This window comes from Colius striatus, chromosome 7, assembly GCF_028858725.1.
Source record: "Colius striatus isolate bColStr4 chromosome 7, bColStr4.1.hap1, whole genome shotgun sequence".
Classification (NCBI taxonomy): domain Eukaryota; kingdom Metazoa; phylum Chordata; class Aves; order Coliiformes; family Coliidae; genus Colius; species Colius striatus.
The window spans coordinates 17,358,998-17,382,015 of record NC_084765.1 but is presented as its reverse complement, the minus strand read 5'-3'; the positions used below and the strand labels follow the sequence as shown (position 1 = coordinate 17,382,015).

At 48.4% G+C, this 23,018-nt stretch overlaps 1 protein-coding gene across 1 annotated transcript in view; it reads left to right on the top strand.

Annotated features, from left to right (window-relative positions):
- Positions 1-23,018, top strand: part of MUC5B (mucin 5B, oligomeric mucus/gel-forming) — a 49,606-nt gene that overhangs the window by 14,155 nt on the left and 12,433 nt on the right. Inside the window, exons 17-31 of the mRNA XM_061999692.1 lie at positions 655-781; positions 1,339-1,594; positions 2,180-2,229; positions 2,839-2,939; positions 3,061-3,212; positions 3,761-3,899; positions 4,000-4,113; positions 4,442-4,621; positions 5,105-5,344; positions 5,934-6,090; positions 6,785-6,913; positions 7,261-7,402; positions 8,647-8,690; positions 8,790-8,993; positions 10,258-22,974. Coding sequence (XP_061855676.1) covers positions 655-781; positions 1,339-1,594; positions 2,180-2,229; positions 2,839-2,939; positions 3,061-3,212; positions 3,761-3,899; positions 4,000-4,113; positions 4,442-4,621; positions 5,105-5,344; positions 5,934-6,090; positions 6,785-6,913; positions 7,261-7,402; positions 8,647-8,690; positions 8,790-8,993; positions 10,258-22,974 — 14,752 coding nt within the window. The remainder of the gene's footprint in view (positions 1-654; positions 782-1,338; positions 1,595-2,179; positions 2,230-2,838; positions 2,940-3,060; positions 3,213-3,760; positions 3,900-3,999; positions 4,114-4,441; positions 4,622-5,104; positions 5,345-5,933; positions 6,091-6,784; positions 6,914-7,260; positions 7,403-8,646; positions 8,691-8,789; positions 8,994-10,257; positions 22,975-23,018) is intronic.

Here is a 23,018-nt window from a genome sequence, read left to right as displayed (position 1 = left end):
ACTGACCTCCCTGTTTTAGTCAGAATCTTAACTAGTTGCTCTGATCTATCAGAGCCTTTGGCATATATCCTAGGACAAGGCAAGAATGGTGTGTAAGAAGCAGCGAAGAGATTAAATAAGATGTGAACTAAATTATTCCAGGAATTTAAGTTGATGAAGCTCTGGAACAGACTGCCTGGAGGCTTTACAAGGCCTCTCTATTGGAAATTTGTAAGATTATGCTCTACAAACATGTTCTGGAATGGCAATATTATAATTGTCCAATATAGCAACACATTAAATGTCCTCTTGTTTTCTTTGTTCCTCTGATGCAAAGAGCCCAAGCTCCTCAGCTTAAGCCCTAAAAGTTGAGTGGTATCAAATACCCTTTACTTGTTATAAGTACGTATGGCACAGTGGCTACAAACCAGAAGTAGGTGGGAAGCCAATCAACACATGAAAAGGTAAAAAAAATAACAAGAAAAAATAGTTTACAATTGTGTGCCTTTTTGAAAGTGCTCAGTAAAATCTTCAAATGAAAAACAGGCAGGTGTTTACCCATGTATATGGATTACACACACTTTTAGCTCTAACAAACAGGACAACCTGAAAAGCTTAGAGTGCCATGGTTTTGACATGATAATTTCATGATCATTTTTCATCCTCTGTCCCTAGAACTGCATGTTTGACACGTGTAACTGTGAGAAGAGTGAGGACTGCATGTGTGCTGCCCTTTCCAGCTATGCCAGGGCCTGTGCTGCTAAAGGAGTTCTTCTCACAGGATGGAGGAGCAAAGCCTGCAGTAAGTTCTACATCCCTTTAGCTCTTGATAATGATCATCTAGAAGACCCACAAAGCCATTCTCAGAGATTCCTACGTAAATTGTGTTAAATTGTCTTTTAAGTATAGCACTGACTTTCAAGAATCTGAGGATGAAGGGAATACAAAAAATGACAAGCAGTAAGCAGGGAAAATACAATGAAAAAAGGGTGTTAGATTATTTGCTCAGAACCAGCAGAAGCAACATGGACCTCAGTACTCTTGCAATAGGAATAAACTAATTAGGGTGTTTTTCAATTTGACAAAAAATATAAAAATAGTAATGAAACAAAACCACACTGTGCATTAATTCACTTAAACTGTTATTTTATCTGGACTTTTGCATTTATGACACACGTATAAGGGAAAATTCTGCTCTAACAGTACAAAATTAAAATTACACTATCGAGGATGTCAGTAAGGCACATGGATATACATTGCTATGTTCATCATACAGATGTTCTTTCCTTCAAATATTGCTTTATATCTACATTGATGCTTAAATGAAGAACTCATGAAACTTACCTTTTTACTTTCAAGCAAAATATACCACCTCATGTCCAAAATCCTTGAAGTACACTTACAATGTCGACTCCTGTCAACCTACCTGCCGGTCTCTGAGTGAGCCTGATGTCACATGCAGCATCCAGTTTGTCCCAGTTGATGGCTGCACCTGCATAAATGGAACCTACATGGATGAAAGTGGCAAATGTGTGCCTGCTTCTAGCTGTCCCTGTTACTATAAAGGATTGCCTCTGTCTTATGGAGAAGTTATCCATGATAATGGTGTTGTCTGGTAAGAGATTTATAAAGAAAATAATGAAACTGGATAGAGGCAATTGTGAAATCATATATATATTCTGCCATCTACTACAACCTAATGCTTTTCTATCCTTAATTATTTCAATACAGAAAAATCACATATTCTTAAAAATTGATAGGGCTATCCGCATTTAAAAAGATTGTGCTTAGACTGTTAAAAAAATTCAAAAAAACAATACAGTGGTGAGTTATCCTGGGCTAACACCCAAACTCCCAACTTGTCACTCACTCACTGCCTCTCCACCACATGCACTTTTCTTATCCGTGACTGAAAGATTCGTTCTGTGGTGGAACATTACAGTTTATTCCCATTCTGAATAGAATGTGAACTGTTCTGAAGGACAGCTTTTAACTAAGCAAATGGACAGACCAAGTCTGTCTCTATATAGAATAAACTTGTGTTTTGGTCTGCCTGAATATAAAATATTTTTGAACAGTACAAACTATTCTGATAAGGGACACAGTTTCTTTGTTTTGTCACACAGTAATTTTTCATTATTATGAAATAAAAAGGAAAATGGAAAAGCTAAAACATATCCACTCTCTGTTTTTTTTATAGCACTTGCACATCTGGAAAGCTGAGCTGTGTTGGAGAGAAACCTGAACCAGGTATTATTCTCCCTTTCTACTTTTACCCTTTTTAGCTCTCTTTTTTTCACCATAATCATAGAATCATATAATAATATGATGCAAGTTGTGCAAGTCTGAAAACAACAAGAAAACTGATGACTTCTGTAGTGTAGAGGCTATTCCCAAAATAGAAACAAACACTGTCTCAATATTTCCGATGGCTGAAACAAGTTATAAACCTTTGGGTTACTCATGGGAAAAGAATACTTGGTCAGCTCGCTGTGAGAAAAGGTCCACATTTTAAATAAAATAAAAGTAGTAAAAGTAAAAAAAATACAAAGTAAACAAGGATCATTGTTTTCTTGTTTTCTTTTGTTTTTCTAAAAGGAAGTGTTTCACAAAGCTAAATAAACATTAATTTCTACGAGTAGTCCCAGTGTAACAGAGTCCCACTGATGAGCATGACTTCAAAACAATGTTTAGTTTCTTTTTCTGGTCGAATACACTACGTTAAGGTACAAGTATCTCACAAATTAATCTTCTTTTCCTTTTTCTTTTTTTTCTGTTTTCTTCAGTCTGCCTTAAGGAAAAACAAAGACATAAATACATGATTGATCTCACATTTCTTGTGGCTTTTCTCTCTTTCAGTCTGTGTACCTCCCATGGTCTACGTTGACTGTAGCAATGCCACTGCAGATGTAATAGGAGCAGGATGTCAGAAGAGCTGTCAGACTCTAGATATGGAATGTGTAAGTATAGATTCTTTAAACCCAGTTGAAAGCATATTAAACTAGATCTCTTTTACAATTTCAGTTGGACTCTTCTATCAGGGAAATGTTTCAAGCCATGTTTTCTATATGGTTCCTACAGTACAGAACCCAGTGTGTCTCTGGCTGTGTATGTCCTCATAATCAAGTCTTAGATGGCAAAGGTGGCTGCATAGCTCCAGAAGACTGTCCATGTGTTCACAATGAGAATTTCTACAGTCCAGGAGAATCAATCAGAGTTGGCTGTAACAACTGGTAAGTGCATATTGAAAAATATAATTTTCAAGCATTTGAAAGGGAATAGTTTTAAGCTCTAAGTGAGTTACAGGATTTTGCTCTGTCAGTATTTGTAGGAAGGAATTCTAGACAAGATGACCCACTTAGTACCTAAAAGGAAAGCTCTGTCTGTTCTTACAGTGGCACATAGCACGGAAATTGGAAAGGGTCACAAGAACAATATGGCTTGCATGTCCTCATAATCAATCAAGTCAAGAAAGCTTTTTTCCTTGCAGGCAATTTCTATGATTCAATACATCTAATATGATCTGGAAATAGGAAAGATTTAAAGTATTTTCTAACTCCACTTATTCATGACACCATGAAGTAACACAGTCTTTGGGTAACTCCCAAAGGCTCTTAAGCTATGCTGCATTTCTGAAGATAAGCAAAACTTATTTTTTCATTATAAACTTAACCCATTTTAAAATCAGATTGATGTACAATGCAGAAACAGATGTGTAACTATATAGTGTGCATGTCTGGTTTTTTTTTTTTACATTTGGAGTGGTTTTTGTCTTATGTAGCACGTGTAGAAACAGAAAATGGCACTGTTCTGAGGAACCTTGCCTGGAAACCTGTTCTGTTTATGGAGATGGGCACTACACCACCTTTGATGGCAAACGCTTTGATTTTGAAGGAGACTGTGAATATGTTCTCATCCAGGTAACAGAGCCTTCCCAGATTTTTGCAATACTGAAGTGCCTCGTATTTTACATATGATCATGTAGCATAATTAACACTGAATGTCATTCCTTTGTTTCAGAACTACTGTGGTCAACAAACTATGAATCAGGGAACCTTCAGAGTCATCACTGAGAACATTCCATGTGGCACTACAGGAACCACGTGCTCTAAGTCTATTAAAGTTTTCATGGGGGTAAGTATTTTCTTTAATAAATTGTATCTCGGGCCTGATGTGCCAGAAGGATGGAACAAACTCTTCATTATAGACATACAGAAGTGTCCCTCAAGACAGTGAAAATATTACTACACTACTTTGCTTACTGCTAATGATTCTGTTCTCTGCTACAGAAAGCAAAAAAGGGAATTCTAAAGAGAAATTGCTTAACATGAAGTTGTTGAAAAGAATACTTTTTACTATAATAGTTATTCTTATTTCAATAATAGTTACTGGCAATATATAAAATTGTACCAAACAGGTGTTTTTTTTAATCATCCTCATACTTTTTCTTTTCCTGTCATAGAACTATGAGCTAATACTCGGAGATGGACACTCTGATGTCATCCAGAGGACACCTGGAGGAAAAATGCCATTCCAAATCCGTTCCATGGGCATCTACTTAGTCGTTGACACTGATGTTGGCCTGATACTCATGTGGGACAAAAAGACTAGTATATTCATCAAACTTAGTCCCAGCTTTCAGGTACATTTTAAAATCCAAAATCTGGACAAAATTATTTTTTAAACATACTCATGTTATCTCTCAAAGAAAAAAATGGAAATTTAGGCTGTAACCAGAAAGAGCAGCAATTGCATATTGCTAGCTTTGTAATGTTGATTTAGATTGTCCAACATATTTTTCCTTAAATCACATTATTCAGCAATAGCATGACAACAACTACACCAGTAGCTTTCTTCATGGAAAGCCCTCACTGAAGAGGCACATTCAGGAATAGATAAAACTGATTAGCTCAATGGTAAGAATAAAAACCATGAGTCTAGCTCCTATCCTTATCCTTCCTAAAAACAAATTGGACACATCTCTTCATGAAAGAAGAGACATCTTTTCATTATGAAAATGTCCAAGACTCCTACTGGAGAGGCCTAGATAGAATGTATAAAAGATTTACTTGCAGATACTGAGAAACTATATCCTACTATCTCTCTCGGTTTGTGTCCCATGCAGGGACATGTCTGTGGACTTTGTGGAAACTATGATGGCAATGGAAATAATGACTTCACTACTCGCAGTCAGTCTGTGGTAGGAAATGTCCTGGAGTTTGCCAATAGCTGGAAAGTGTCTTCAAATTGCCCAAATGCCAACCGTACCAAGGATCCATGCACTGCAAACCCATACAGGAAAGCGTGGGCACAGAAGCAGTGCAGCATCATTACGAGTGAAGTGTTTGCAAAGTGTCATTCCCAGGTATGACAAAAACTCCAGTCTTAAATTCTCCTGAGGGAGAGATAACAGTAACTTTTTTATGTGGGATAGCTGAAAAATACACCAAAATATACTTTGTCATGGCTGAGAAAGTGAAGTTGGGCTAAGTTCCAGAGAGACTGCCTAGAAAGTGTTTTTGCTTTCATTTTCTCAGTTTGTGCTTCCAACTAGTACACTATAGACATTAATAGTTGGGGTTTTTTTAATAGAAGGGACAATCACAGATATGTCTTAGGTTATGTTTATTTTTTAATGTCATAATTTTCTACTGCTACAAATATCAGCCACCGAATCTATATGACTATGTGCTAGCTTGTACTAGTATAATAGTATTCTTTCTAGAAATTTATCTTGAACATCAAACAGTTCTTAGCATTACAGCTTACTAGTAATACCTTTATTCTACCTTTTCTTCTTGATTTTTCAAAGCATTCTCATGGTTTGTTCCTTTCTTATCTTTCTTTCACATAAACAGTTGTCAGTTTTAGATATTTTATTCAATTCTTTTAGGACAGTGTATGCCTTTTCAAAGAGGATAAGTGCATGAAAACTCAAATGTGTTCTCCAATAGGTTGAACCAAATGAATATTACCAAGCATGTGTGGATGATGCTTGTGCCTGTGACACTGGAGGAGATTGTGAATGCTTCTGTACAGCAGTAGCTGCCTATGCTCAAGCATGCAATGAGATGGACATTTGTATTTCATGGAGAACCCCAACCATTTGTCGTGAGTTTCACCCTATCACTCTTTGAAGGAGTCCAGAGAGGAAGAAAACAGAAAGGAAAAAAAAAGAAAAGCAAGTAGAAAGAAAAAAAAGACAGAAAGACAGAAGGAAAGACAGAAGGAAAGACAGAAGGAAAGACAGAAAGAAAGAAAGAAAGAAAGAAAGAAAGAAAGAAAGAAAGAAAGAAAGAAAGAAAGAAAGAAAGAAAGAAAGAAAGAAAGAAGAAAATTGTACTTTTAAGAGGCACTGCTGTATTCTAAACATGGGAAAAAAACATGGGTAAACCTCTGGAAGCCAATCTATCTTTTAAAAATGAATTTATTGGTAGTAACTTAATAAGTGATCTCATTGGTGTCTGATTTATTTGTCAATCAAGATACACAGCTGATGAAGCTGTGATTATATTGTACTACACTGCCACCTGTCTACATCAGGCTCAGTATAAATAGTGCATACTAGCTAAAATCAGTGATTCAATTAATTGATTTTTCATGCTTAATGTCTAATTCCATTCAATGTTTTATATCTTTTTTCTTGGTAGAAGTGTAAGAATTATATTAAATTAGAAATAAGACAAGATATTTTTCACCATCAATGTGGTTATGCTAATAACCATGCAATTTTTACCCAGCAAAAATGAAAGACTGTAGAGCAAAAAGATAAGAGGTCTTTTCCTGTCATTTCTCCTTCCTCTAGCTCTGTTCTGTGATTACTACAATCCACAAGGTGAATGTGAGTGGCACTACAAGCCATGTGGAGCCCCTTGCATGAAGACCTGCAATAATCCAAGTGGGACCTGCCTTCATGAGTTGAGAGGTTTGGAAGGTAAGCATAATTATGCATATCTCATTCCACTTATAAAAAGTTAAACTGAAGTATGATTGACAACACGTATTACTCTGTATATGACATGTTTATATCAGAAATTATAAGAAGATATTTTCTAATTAATGTCTTATTTCTTAACTAATCATGAACGTTTTTGAAGATGAGGACAAAATGCACCAGATCATAATGTGAAATCGAAGGAAAAACAGTAACAGAATCTGAAATTCCACTGACCATATGGGATATTTTGGGGAAAGCAGATCAAAGCAGAGGACAGAGTTACTTCTACTTGTGAGTGAATGACCTAGTGTCAACATAGCTCTCACTTTATTTTTTAATTGCAGGTTGCTATCCACATTGTCCAAAGAATAAGCCCTATTTTGATGAAGAAACCATGACTTGTGTTTCTAATTGTGGTTGTTATGAAAATGGAAAAAATTACAAACCAGGAATGCAGATGCCTTCAAGGCAGAACTGTCAATCATGGTAAGATTGGTAAAGATTTTAAAACGCTGAGTTTAAAGTTGTGGAACATAATTCATCAGGCATTCATTTATTTTTTGTTTGCCAATAAGAACTAGGTCAGTCATAGGATGCCAAATAATGTCTATTTTTTTTCCATTCCCAGGAATTTAAATAATGGTACAATTTTGCCATAGAGAGATTAATTTACTACTTATCCTATATTCTTATTAAAGTACTGTAAAATTATTATAATCATAAAATTTAGTGAAAACAAATTCAAATAATAATAATTACAGCAATAGTCTGAGAATATTTATTAAGATACATCTAAAACTATTACGTGAAAATTATTTAGAAGCTAGAAGGCAACTGATTTTCATTGTTTTGAGCTTGTTTCTCTTATTGCTCTGGTACTTATATATTTGCTACAGTCAGCAAGTATTCCCACACTTGCTATCAATCAGAATTGATAGCCTGTTGGGACAAATACTGCTAAACCTTCTATCAACTAGCACAGACTTAATAGTAGTAGTTGTGAAGCAGTTGACAGCTGTCCTAAGATACCTTTAAAGTAGCAAGACTTGAATCTTGTAAGTGCTGCAGTCAGGATGGCAAAATACTAGTATGAAGCCTAGATAAGCTAATCCAACTTTCATGGCTTGTTTTGCAGTTGGCAGACAGCTTTACCTGGATCATCTATGTCAATAATAGCACTAAACCCACCCTATTAAACACATATCGATATTTTTTCAAATTTATTCAGTGTACAGATGCTCTTAATCGCTGTAAATAAATATATCAGGATGCAGTTCTTAACAAGTAATAGGTAAATTCCCTTTAAAATGGAACACAATCGTGCATCTTTTGGAAGTCTGATGGAAATTTGCTGTGTAATCACCCTTGGTAACTGTGATACAGTGATCCTTTCTCAAATGGTACATTTACTTAAATTTTCTTCCAGGGATATAAGAATATTTCATATCACTCCTGTTTACATCATTGCCCAACCCCCCAGTGTACCAATAAGGATGCTGTATGTTTAGTATGCTGGCGTAGAACTTGCCTTTCTTGCCAGAAAACCAAGTGATTCTACCTAATCCAAATTTGTACAGCAGAACTGAATATCTAGGTCAGAGAAGATATGATCTTTCTACATTTAAAGACACAATGAATGGCAAAGGATCAACAGAAAAAATGCATACAATAAAATGATCTTATGAACCAATGTATTTGTACTCAACATCTCCTTTTTTTCTCTTTTCCAGTGAATGCACAAATCATGGCAAAGAATGCAAATATGATGAACATGGTATGTTGTCAAAATGTTTTTTATTTGAATAGGATGCATTTGAGGTACTCTACTCTTTGTTTTGGATACCAAGGTATAACATCCTCTTTTGATTTACAGACTGTACCTGCATTTATGAGGGAAAGAAATACCGCTATAAGGATGTAGTCTACAATACTACAGATGGCACAGGAGGCTGTATTGTTGCAACCTGTGGTCCCAATGGCACCCTTCAAAGAGCCATCTATGAATGTCCCATCTCAACATCACCCACAACGCCACCATTTCACTTCAGCACTACACCACCTGCCACTACCTCCACAGGTACAGATTCCATAGCTCATAAGAGCATACTCTCTTCATTAGTGAGTAAAATATAGCTACAAAACTGTGTCTGCACTCGCAACATAAATGAATTAACACAACCTCAAAATAAATGACAGTATGTCTCATTTCTTGTTAGCATTTGGTGACAAAACTAATACAAAGAAATAAACTTAAAAATTAAAACCACTCTGAAGCACTAAATTGGATACCACTGCAAACTAGCTCAGTACTACCATTTTTCATAATTAATGATAAAAAACCAGTATCAGATTTATTATCTGTCATTGTATCTTTCTATACCTGGAGCAATCGTTACTGTTTTCTCCTCCTAAATTACAGTATTATTACTTTCTGTAAAATTCCCGGTAGGGCTCATGCTATTTATAGCTACAGTACTGAGTGGATTCTACAGATATTGGCATTGAGCTACTGAAATTTTCATTTCTAGAATTCCCGTTCAGCATTCTTCAGGTTGGTAATATCTAACTGTTATAGGCACACGTTCTTTAACAAAATAATTATTCAATATAAAATTTAGAGCTATAAGTTTTGAAATCACAGAAACCATCAGTGCTGCTGGAAATCATTAACTAGTGTCAAGCCATTTCACAATGAGAACTCACCTGCAAAAGCTTATGGACTGTTTACGGACAGCCTCCAATTGATACATGGTTTCTTAAGACCAAAGCCAAAGCACAAAGTGTAGGAGTGAAAATAATGCTGTATTAAACAACTTTTACTTTAAATCAAGGAACAAAGACAATGCAGAAATTGCATGAGAAGTCAACTTATTTGAGGTAAAAAAGTATCTATAAACGTAGATGCATAGAATAATATTAGTGTCTCAACTAGATTTGAATCAGACTTTGACATTCCAAGGAGAAGAGTAAATACTGAAACAAGATGCAAACCAAGCAATTTAAGTGAATCTAACACAAAAGAAGTGAGATTTTTATTTTTTTTCCACAATGTGTATAAATCATGTCTGAGATTTATTCCAGCACTTTGTAAAGGATAATTAACATTTGCTTTGGAAGTAACAGTTGTAAGTACCTATTACAATAAATAGCTGGGTAATGGACTTTCAGTTCTACTGCATATTAAATTATAAGTACACTAAACTAATGCATGATAAGTGGTTCAAAGTGCAAGCAAATTCTCTTATCAAAATTTTCAGGTTGTTTAATGTGACAGAAAAAGAGAATATCTACAGATATTTATTCTAAGTTTTGAAGTCTCATATATTTTCTCTCTTTTACAGTGTCACCAACTACATCAGTATGTGTTTACGAAGTCTGTGAGTGGTCACAATGGTATGACGGGAGTCAGCAAACCCCTGGCTCCAATGGTGGAGATTTTGAAACTTTTGATGATTTGAGAACTAAAGGTTATGAAGTCTGTAAAGCTCCACGGGCTGTTCAATGCAGAGCAGAGAAATTCCCAAATATACCACTGAAAGACCTTGGTCAAAAAGTAGAATGCAGTACAACAGCTGGCCTTATATGTTACAACAAAGATCAAACATCGAGGAAGTGCAACAATTATGAAATAAGAATCTTATGCTGTGTTTATGAACCATGTTCTTCAACAACACATTACAGCACATCAACACCAATCAGCACTACATCTGAGAGCACAGAAACATCAAGTTCCACTGAAAAAACTACATATTCAACCACAACACTAACACCATTTAACACATTTTCTAAAAGTACAACATTCTCAACTTCAACTCCCACAAGCACAACTGTAACACCTGTCACAACTTCTTCTTCAACAACTCCACTTTGCATTAAAGAAGAATGTCACTGGTCAAGGTGGTATGATGCATATTATCCAGGATCTGGATATGATGATGGAGATTTTGATACAATTAAAAACATTGAAAAAAAAGGATATAAAGTCTGTGATAATAGAAAGGCTGTTGAATGTAGAGCAGTACGGTTTCCTAATACACCCTATCAACTCCTGGAGCAACACATTACATGTAACACACAAGAAGGTTTGATATGCTATAATAAAGACCAATTGCCACCCATCTGCTATAACTATAAAGTAAGATTTGAATGCTGTAAAAATATAACTCTACCATGCCATAAAACGGAACAGCCACATATAACTACAAAAACATCAAAAACAACCACTATTTTTACAAAAACTCAAAGTACCACATCTACGGAGCAGTCGACAACACCACATGTAATAACCAAACATAAGACTACAACAAAAACGCCAAAAACAGAACATATTCTTACAAGAATAACCCAATCAACGACGACACCATCCATAAGAATAAAAAGCTCCACAACCATATCTACCCCATACAGCTCAACAGTAACAACAACCACCACCAAGTCAACTAGCGCCTGTGAAAAAGTGTGCTCCTGGAGCGAATGGTTCGACGTCGACTTCCCCTCCTCGGGGCCAAAACAGGGAGACTTTGAGACCTACCAGCACATCCGGGCCGCAGGCAAGGAGGTCTGTCAACAGCCACAGGAGATCGAGTGTCGGGCGGAGGACTTCCCCGAGCTTCCCATCCAAAACGTCGGCCAGGTCGTGCAGTGCGACGTCCACTTTGGGCTCGTGTGCAAGAACGAGGACCAGACGGGCAAATTCAAGATGTGCCTCAACTACCGCATCCGTGTCCTCTGCTGCAGACCTAACCGCCACTGCACAACCACCAGCCCCGTGCCCACCAGCAGCCCCACCACCACCCACAGATCCACAAGCACCTCACCAACCTCCTTCCCCGTCACCACCTCCACCTCCACCCCCTACACTCCCACCGTGACGACAACCTCCACAGAAATCTCATCGTCAACCTCCACCACCTCCCCCACCGTTCCCACGCAGACGTTTACCCCTTACAGCCCCACCGTCACCACCACCACCACCAGCACCACCACGGCAACCAGCGCCTGTGAAAAAGTGTGCTCCTGGAGCGAATGGTTCGACGTCGACTTCCCCTCCTCGGGGCCAAAACAGGGAGACTTTGAGACCTACCAGCACATCCGGGCCGCAGGCAAGGAGGTCTGTCAACAGCCACAGGAGATCGAGTGTCGGGCGGAGGACTTCCCCGAGCTTCCCATCCAAAACGTCGGCCAGGTCGTGCAGTGCGACGTCCACTTTGGGCTCGTGTGCAAGAACGAGGACCAGACGGGCAAATTCAAGATGTGCCTCAACTACCGCATCCGTGTCCTCTGCTGCAGACCTAACCGCCACTGCACAACCACCAGCCCCGTGCCCACCAGCAGCCCCACCACCACCCACAGATCCACAAGCACCTCACCAACCTCCTTCCCCGTCACCACCTCCACCTCCACCCCCTACACTCCCACCGTGACGACAACCTCCACAGAAATCTCATCGTCAACCTCCACCACCTCCCCCACCGTTCCCACGCAGACGTTTACCCCTTACAGCCCCACCGTCACCACCACCACCACCAGCACCACCACGGCAACCAGCGCCTGTGAAAAAGTGTGCTCCTGGAGCGAATGGTTCGACGTCGACTTCCCCTCCTCGGGGCCAAAACAGGGAGACTTTGAGACCTACCAGCACATCCGGGCCGCAGGCAAGGAGGTCTGTCAACAGCCACAGGAGATCGAGTGTCGGGCGGAGGACTTCCCCGAGCTTCCCATCCAAAACGTCGGCCAGGTCGTGCAGTGCGACGTCCACTTTGGGCTCGTGTGCAAGAACGAGGACCAGACGGGCAAATTCAAGATGTGCCTCAACTACCGCATCCGTGTCCTCTGCTGCAGACCTAACCGCCACTGCACAACCACCAGCCCCGTGCCCACCAGCAGCCCCACCACCACCCACAGATCCACAAGCACCTCACCAACCTCCTTCCCCGTCACCACCTCCACCTCCACCCCCTACACTCCCACCGTGACGACAACCTCCACAGAAATCTCATCGTCAACCTCCACCACCTCCCCCACCGTTCCCACGCAGACGTTTACCCCTTACAGCCCCACCGTCACCACCACCACCACCAGCACCACCACGGCAACCAGCGCCTGTGAAAAAGTGTGCTCCTGGAGCGAATGGTTCGACGTCGACTTCCCCTCCTCGGGGCCAAAACAGGGAGACTTTGAGACCTACCAGCACATCCGGGCCGCAGGCAAGGAGGTCTGTCAACAGCCACAGGAGATCGAGTGTCGGGCGGAGGACTTCCCCGAGCTTCCCATCCAAAACGTCGGCCAGGTCGTGCAGTGCGACGTCCACTTTGGGCTCGTGTGCAAGAACGAGGACCAGACGGGCAAATTCAAGATGTGCCTCAACTACCGCATCCGTGTCCTCTGCTGCAGACCTAACCGCCACTGCACAACCACCAGCCCCGTGCCCACCAGCAGCCCCACCACCACCCACAGATCCACAAGCACCTCACCAACCTCCTTCCCCGTCACCACCTCCACCTCCACCCCCTACACTCCCACCGTGACGACAACCTCCACAGAAATCTCATCGTCAACCTCCACCACCTCCCCCACCGTTCCCACGCAGACGTTTACCCCTTACAGCCCCACCGTCACCACCACCACCACCAGCACCACCACGGCAACCAGCGCCTGTGAAAAAGTGTGCTCCTGGAGCGAATGGTTCGACGTCGACTTCCCCTCCTCGGGGCCAAAACAGGGAGACTTTGAGACCTACCAGCACATCCGGGCCGCAGGCAAGGAGGTCTGTCAACAGCCACAGGAGATCGAGTGTCGGGCGGAGGACTTCCCCGAGCTTCCCATCCAAAACGTCGGCCAGGTCGTGCAGTGCGACGTCCACTTTGGGCTCGTGTGCAAGAACGAGGACCAGACGGGCAAATTCAAGATGTGCCTCAACTACCGCATCCGTGTCCTCTGCTGCAGACCTAACCGCCACTGCACAACCACCAGCCCCGTGCCCACCAGCAGCCCCACCACCACCCACAGATCCACAAGCACCTCACCAACCTCCTTCCCCGTCACCACCTCCACCTCCACCCCCTACACTCCCACCGTGACGACAACCTCCACAGAAATCTCATCGTCAACCTCCACCACCTCCCCCACCGTTCCCACGCAGACGTTTACCCCTTACAGCCCCACCGTCACCACCACCACCACCAGCACCACCACGGCAACCAGCGCCTGTGAAAAAGTGTGCTCCTGGAGCGAATGGTTCGACGTCGACTTCCCCTCCTCGGGGCCAAAACAGGGAGACTTTGAGACCTACCAGCACATCCGGGCCGCAGGCAAGGAGGTCTGTCAACAGCCACAGGAGATCGAGTGTCGGGCGGAGGACTTCCCCGAGCTTCCCATCCAAAACGTCGGCCAGGTCGTGCAGTGCGACGTCCACTTTGGGCTCGTGTGCAAGAACGAGGACCAGACGGGCAAATTCAAGATGTGCCTCAACTACCGCATCCGTGTCCTCTGCTGCAGACCTAACCGCCACTGCACAACCACCAGCCCCGTGCCCACCAGCAGCCCCACCACCACCCACAGATCCACAAGCACCTCACCAACCTCCTTCCCCGTCACCACCTCCACCTCCACCCCCTACACTCCCACCGTCACGACAACCTCCACAGAAATCTCATCGTCAACCTCCACCACCTCCCCCACCGTTCCCACGCAGACGTTTACCCCTTACAGCCCCACCGTCACCACCACCACCACCAGCACCACCACGGCAACCAGCGCCTGTGAAAAAGTGTGCTCCTGGAGCGAATGGTTCGACGTCGACTTCCCCTCCTCGGGGCCAAAACAGGGAGACTTTGAGACCTACCAGCACATCCGGGCCGCAGGCAAGGAGGTCTGTCAACAGCCACAGGAGATCGAGTGTCGGGCGGAGGACTTCCCCGAGCTTCCCATCCAAAACGTCGGCCAGGTCGTGCAGTGCGACGTCCACTTTGGGCTCGTGTGCAAGAACGAGGACCAGACGGGCAAATTCAAGATGTGCCTCAACTACCGCATCCGTGTCCTCTGCTGCAGACCTAACCGCCACTGCACAACCACCAGCCCCGTGCCCACCAGCAGCCCCACCACCACCCACAGATCCACAAGCACCTCACCAACCTCCTTCCCCGTCACCACCTCCACCTCCACCCCCTACACTCCCACCGTCACGACAACCTCCACAGAAATCTCATCGTCAACCTCCACCACCTCCCCCACCGTTCCCACGCAGACGTTTACCCCTTACAGCCCCACCGTCACCACCACCACCACCAGCACCACCACGGCAACCAGCGCCTGTGAAAAAGTGTGCTCCTGGAGCGAATGGTTCGACGTCGACTTCCCCTCCTCGGGGCCAAAACAGGGAGACTTTGAGACCTACCAGCACATCCGGGCCGCAGGCAAGGAGGTCTGTCAACAGCCACAGGAGATCGAGTGTCGGGCGGAGGACTTCCCCGAGCTTCCCATCCAAAACGTCGGCCAGGTCGTGCAGTGCGACGTCCACTTTGGGCTCGTGTGCAAGAACGAGGACCAGACGGGCAAATTCAAGATGTGCCTCAACTACCGCATCCGTGTCCTCTGCTGCAGACCTAACCGCCACTGCACAACCACCAGCCCCGTGCCCACCAGCAGCCCCACCACCACCCACAGATCCACAAGCACCTCACCAACCTCCTTCCCCGTCACCACCTCCACCTCCACCCCCTACACTCCCACCGTGACGACAACCTCCACAGAAATCTCATCGTCAACCTCCACCACCTCCCCCACCGTTCCCACGCAGACGTTTACCCCTTACAGCCCCACCGTCACCACCACCACCACCAGCACCACCACGGCAACCAGCGCCTGTGAAAAAGTGTGCTCCTGGAGCGAATGGTTCGACGTCGACTTCCCCTCCTCGGGGCCAAAACAGGGAGACTTTGAGACCTACCAGCACATCCGGGCCGCAGGCAAGGAGGTCTGTCAACAGCCACAGGAGATCGAGTGTCGGGCGGAGGACTTCCCCGAGCTTCCCATCCAAAACGTCGGCCAGGTCGTGCAGTGCGACGTCCACTTTGGGCTCGTGTGCAAGAACGAGGACCAGACGGGCAAATTCAAGATGTGCCTCAACTACCGCATCCGTGTCCTCTGCTGCAGACCTAACCGCCACTGCACAACCACCAGCCCCGTGCCCACCAGCAGCCCCACCACCACCCACAGATCCACAAGCACCTCACCAACCTCCTTCCCCGTCACCACCTCCACCTCCACCCCCTACACTCCCACCGTCACGACAACCTCCACAGAAATCTCATCGTCAACCTCCACCACCTCCCCCACCGTTCCCACGCAGACGTTTACCCCTTACAGCCCCACCGTCACCACCACCACCACCAGCACCACCACGGCAACCAGCGCCTGTGAAAAAGTGTGCTCCTGGAGCGAATGGTTCGACGTCGACTTCCCCTCCTCGGGGCCAAAACAGGGAGACTTTGAGACCTACCAGCACATCCGGGCCGCAGGCAAGGAGGTCTGTCAACAGCCACAGGAGATCGAGTGTCGGGCGGAGGACTTCCCCGAGCTTCCCATCCAAAACGTCGGCCAGGTCGTGCAGTGCGACGTCCACTTTGGGCTCGTGTGCAAGAACGAGGACCAGACGGGCAAATTCAAGATGTGCCTCAACTACCGCATCCGTGTCCTCTGCTGCAGACCTAACCGCCACTGCACAACCACCAGCCCCGTGCCCACCAGCAGCCCCACCACCACCCACAGATCCACAAGCACCTCACCAACCTCCTTCCCCGTCACCACCTCCACCTCCACCCCCTACACTCCCACCGTGACGACAACCTCCACAGAAATCTCATCGTCAACCTCCACCACCTCCCCCACCGTTCCCACGCAGACGTTTACCCCTTACAGCCCCACCGTCACCACCACCACCACCAGCACCACCACGGCAACCAGCGCCTGTGAAAAAGTGTGCTCCTGGAGCGAATGGTTCGACGTCGACTTCCCCTCCTCGGGGCCAAAACAGGGAGACTTTGAGACCTACCAGCACATCCGGGCCGCAGGCAAGGAGGTCTGTCAACAGCCACAGGAGATCGAGTGTCGGGCGGAGGACTTCCCCGAGCTTCCCATCCAAAACGTCGGCCAGGTCGTGCAGTGCGACGTCCACTTTGGGCTCGTGTGCAAGAACGAGGACCAGACGGGTAAATTCAAGATGTGCCTCAACTACCGCATCCGTGTCCTCTGCTGCAGACCTAACCGCCACTGCACAACCACCAGCCCCGTGCCCACCAGCAGCCCCACCACCACCCACAGATCCACAAGCACCTCACCAACCTCCTTCCCCGTCACCACCTCCACCTCCACCCCCTACACTCCCACCGTGACGACAACCTCCACAGAAATCTCATCGTCAACCTCCACCACCTCCCCCACCGTTCCCACGCAGACGTTTACCCCTTACAGCCCCACCGTCACCACCACCACCACCAGCACCACCACGGCAACCAGCGCCTGTGAAAAAGTGTGCTCCTGGAGCGAATGGTTCGACGTCGACTTCCCCTCCTCGGGGCCAAAACAGGGAGACTTTGAGACCTACCAGCACATCCGGGCCGCAGGCAAGGAGGTCTGTCAACAGCCACAGGAGATCGAGTGTCGGGCGGAGGACTTCCCCGAGCTTCCCATCCAAAACGTCGGCCAGGTCGTGCAGTGCGACGTCCACTTTGGGCTCGTGTGCAAGAACGAGGACCAGACGGGCAAATTCAAGATGTGCCTCAACTACCGCATCCGTGTCCTCTGCTGCAGACCTAACCGCCACTGCACAACCACCAGCCCCGTGCCCACCAGCAGCCCCACCACCACCCACAGATCCACAAGCACCTCACCAACCTCCTTCCCCGTCACCACCTCCACCTCCACCCCCTACACTCCCACCGTGACGACAACCTCCACAGAAATCTCATCGTCAACCTCCACCACCTCCCCCACCGTTCCCACGCAGACGTTTACCCCTTACAGCCCCACCGTCACCACCACCACCACCAGCACCACCACGGCAACCAGCGCCTGTGAAAAAGTGTGCTCCTGGAGCGAATGGTTCGACGTCGACTTCCCCTCCTCGGGGCCAAAACAGGGAGACTTTGAGACCTACCAGCACATCCGGGCCGCAGGCAAGGAGGTCTGTCAACAGCCACAGGAGATCGAGTGTCGGGCGGAGGACTTCCCCGAGCTTCCCATCCAAAACGTCGGCCAGGTCGTGCAGTGCGACGTCCACTTTGGGCTCGTGTGCAAGAACGAGGACCAGACGGGCAAATTCAAGATGTGCCTCAACTACCGCATCCGTGTCCTCTGCTGCAGACCTAACCGCCACTGCACAACCACCAGCCCCGTGCCCACCAGCAGCCCCACCACCACCCACAGATCCACAAGCACCTCACCAACCTCCTTCCCCGTCACCACCTCCACCTCCACCCCCTACACTCCCACCGTGACGACAACCTCCACAGAAATCTCATCGTCAACCTCCACCACCTCCCCCACCGTTCCCACGCAGACGTTTACCCCTTACAGCCCCACCGTCACCACCACCACCACCAGCACCACCACGGCAACCAGCGCCTGTGAAAAAGTGTGCTCCTGGAGCGAATGGTTCGACGTCGACTTCCCCTCCTCGGGGCCAAAACAGGGAGACTTTGAGACCTACCAGCACATCCGGGCCGCAGGCAAGGAGGTCTGTCAACAGCCACAGGAGATCGAGTGTCGGGCGGAGGACTTCCCCGAGCTTCCCATCCAAAACGTCGGCCAGGTCGTGCAGTGCGACGTCCACTTTGGGCTCGTGTGCAAGAACGAGGACCAGACGGGCAAATTCAAGATGTGCCTCAACTACCGCATCCGTGTCCTCTGCTGCAGACCTAACCGCCACTGCACAACCACCAGCCCCGTGCCCACCAGCAGCCCCACCACCACCCACAGATCCACAAGCACCTCACCAACCTCCTTCCCCGTCACCACCTCCACCTCCACCCCCTACACTCCCACCGTGACGACAACCTCCACAGAAATCTCATCGTCAACCTCCACCACCTCCCCCACCGTTCCCACGCAGACGTTTACCCCTTACAGCCCCACCGTCACCACCACCACCACCAGCACCACCACGGCAACCAGCGCCTGTGAAAAAGTGTGCTCCTGGAGCGAATGGTTCGACGTCGACTTCCCCTCCTCGGGGCCAAAACAGGGAGACTTTGAGACCTACCAGCACATCCGGGCCGCAGGCAAGGAGGTCTGTCAACAGCCACAGGAGATCGAGTGTCGGGCGGAGGACTTCCCCGAGCTTCCCATCCAAAACGTCGGCCAGGTCGTGCAGTGCGACGTCCACTTTGGGCTCGTGTGCAAGAACGAGGACCAGACGGGCAAATTCAAGATGTGCCTCAACTACCGCATCCGTGTCCTCTGCTGCAGACCTAACCGCCACTGCACAACCACCAGCCCCGTGCCCACCAGCAGCCCCACCACCACCCACAGATCCACAAGCACCTCACCAACCTCCTTCCCCGTCACCACCTCCACCTCCACCCCCTACACTCCCACCGTCACGACAACCTCCACAGAAATCTCATCGTCAACCTCCACCACCTCCCCCACCGTTCCCACGCAGACGTTTACCCCTTACAGCCCCACCGTCACCACCACCACCACCAGCACCACCACGGCAACCAGCGCCTGTGAAAAAGTGTGCTCCTGGAGCGAATGGTTCGACGTCGACTTCCCCTCCTCGGGGCCAAAACAGGGAGACTTTGAGACCTACCAGCACATCCGGGCCGCAGGCAAGGAGGTCTGTCAACAGCCACAGGAGATCGAGTGTCGGGCGGAGGACTTCCCCGAGCTTCCCATCCAAAACGTCGGCCAGGTCGTGCAGTGCGACGTCCACTTTGGGCTCGTGTGCAAGAACGAGGACCAGACGGGTAAATTCAAGATGTGCCTCAACTACCGCATCCGTGTCCTCTGCTGCAGACCTAACCGCCACTGCACAACCACCAGCCCCGTGCCCACCAGCAGCCCCACCACCACCCACAGATCCACAAGCACCTCACCAACCTCCTTCCCCGTCACCACCTCCACCTCCACCCCCTACACTCCCACCGTGACGACAACCTCCACAGAAATCTCATCGTCAACCTCCACCACCTCCCCCACCGTTCCCACGCAGACGTTTACCCCTTACAGCCCCACCGTCACCACCACCACCACCAGCACCACCACGGCAACCAGCGCCTGTGAAAAAGTGTGCTCCTGGAGCGAATGGTTCGACGTCGACTTCCCCTCCTCGGGGCCAAAACAGGGAGACTTTGAGACCTACCAGCACATCCGGGCCGCAGGCAAGGAGGTCTGTCAACAGCCACAGGAGATCGAGTGTCGGGCGGAGGACTTCCCCGAGCTTCCCATCCAAAACGTCGGCCAGGTCGTGCAGTGCGACGTCCACTTTGGGCTCGTGTGCAAGAACGAGGACCAGACGGGTAAATTCAAGATGTGCCTCAACTACCGCATCCGTGTCCTCTGCTGCAGACCTAACCGCCACTGCACAACCACCAGCCCCGTGCCCACCAGCAGCCCCACCACCACCCACAGATCCACAAGCACCTCACCAACCTCCTTCCCCGTCACCACCTCCACCTCCACCCCCTACACTCCCACCGTGACGACAACCTCCACAGAAATCTCATCGTCAACCTCCACCACCTCCCCCACCGTTCCCACGCAGACGTTTACCCCTTACAGCCCCACCGTCACCACCACCACCACCAGCACCACCACGGCAACCAGCGCCTGTGAAAAAGTGTGCTCCTGGAGCGAATGGTTCGACGTCGACTTCCCCTCCTCGGGGCCAAAACAGGGAGACTTTGAGACCTACCAGCACATCCGGGCCGCAGGCAAGGAGGTCTGTCAACAGCCACAGGAGATCGAGTGTCGGGCGGAGGACTTCCCCGAGCTTCCCATCCAAAACGTCGGCCAGGTCGTGCAGTGCGACGTCCACTTTGGGCTCGTGTGCAAGAACGAGGACCAGACGGGTAAATTCAAGATGTGCCTCAACTACCGCATCCGTGTCCTCTGCTGCAGACCTAACCGCCACTGCACAACCACCAGCCCCGTGCCCACCAGCAGCCCCACCACCACCCACAGATCCACAAGCACCTCACCAACCTCCTTCCCCGTCACCACCTCCACCTCCACCCCCTACACTCCCACCGTCACGACAACCTCCACAGAAATCTCATCGTCAACCTCCACCACCTCCCCCACCGTTCCCACGCAGACGTTTACCCCTTACAGCCCCACCGTCACCACCACCACCACCAGCACCACCACGGCAACCAGCGCCTGTGAAAAAGTGTGCTCCTGGAGCGAATGGTTCGACGTCGACTTCCCCTCCTCGGGGCCAAAACAGGGAGACTTTGAGACCTACCAGCACATCCGGGCCGCAGGCAAGGAGGTCTGTCAACAGCCACAGGAGATCGAGTGTCGGGCGGAGGACTTCCCCGAGCTTCCCATCCAAAACGTCGGCCAGGTCGTGCAGTGCGACGTCCACTTTGGGCTCGTGTGCAAGAACGAGGACCAGACGGGCAAATTCAAGATGTGCCTCAACTACCGCATCCGTGTCCTCTGCTGCAGACCTAACCGCCACTGCACAACCACCAGCCCCGTGCCCACCAGCAGCCCCACCACCACCCACAGATCCACAAGCACCTCACCAACCTCCTTCCCCGTCACCACCTCCACCTCCACCCCCTACACTCCCACCGTGACGACAACCTCCACAGAAATCTCATCGTCAACCTCCACCACCTCCCCCACCGTTCCCACGCAGACGTTTACCCCTTACAGCCCCACCGTCACCACCACCACCACCAGCACCACCACGGCAACCAGCGCCTGTGAAAAAGTGTGCTCCTGGAGCGAATGGTTCGACGTCGACTTCCCCTCCTCGGGGCCAAAACAGGGAGACTTTGAGACCTACCAGCACATCCGGGCCGCAGGCAAGGAGGTCTGTCAACAGCCACAGGAGATCGAGTGTCGGGCGGAGGACTTCCCCGAGCTTCCCATCCAAAACGTCGGCCAGGTCGTGCAGTGCGACGTCCACTTTGGGCTCGTGTGCAAGAACGAGGACCAGACGGGCAAATTCAAGATGTGCCTCAACTACCGCATCCGTGTCCTCTGCTGCAGACCTAACCGCCACTGCACAACCACCAGCCCCGTGCCCACCAGCAGCCCCACCACCACCCACAGATCCACAAGCACCTCACCAACCTCCTTCCCCGTCACCACCTCCACCTCCACCCCCTACACTCCCACCGTGACGACAACCTCCACAGAAATCTCATCGTCAACCTCCACCACCTCCCCCACCGTTCCCACGCAGACGTTTACCCCTTACAGCCCCACCGTCACCACCACCACCACCAGCACCACCACGGCAACCAGCGCCTGTGAAAAAGTGTGCTCCTGGAGCGAATGGTTCGACGTCGACTTCCCCTCCTCGGGGCCAAAACAGGGAGACTTTGAGACCTACCAGCACATCCGGGCCGCAGGCAAGGAGGTCTGTCAACAGCCACAGGAGATCGAGTGTCGGGCGGAGGACTTCCCCGAGCTTCCCATCCAAAACGTCGGCCAGGTCGTGCAGTGCGACGTCCACTTTGGGCTCGTGTGCAAGAACGAGGACCAGACGGGCAAATTCAAGATGTGCCTCAACTACCGCATCCGTGTCCTCTGCTGCAGACCTAACCGCCACTGCACAACCACCAGCCCCGTGCCCACCAGCAGCCCCACCACCACCCACAGATCCACAAGCACCTCACCAACCTCCTTCCCCGTCACCACCTCCACCTCCACCCCCTACACTCCCACCGTGACGACAACCTCCACAGAAATCTCATCGTCACCCTATCCCACTCCCACTTACTCTCCCACGCAGACATCTACCCTGTACAGCTTCAGTACTTCAACTTCCATATCCACTGCGTGTTACTGTAAAATTGGCGATGCCGTATATTCACCTGGTTAGTTTTTAGCTATTTATATTTAAATGTATCTTACATGAAAT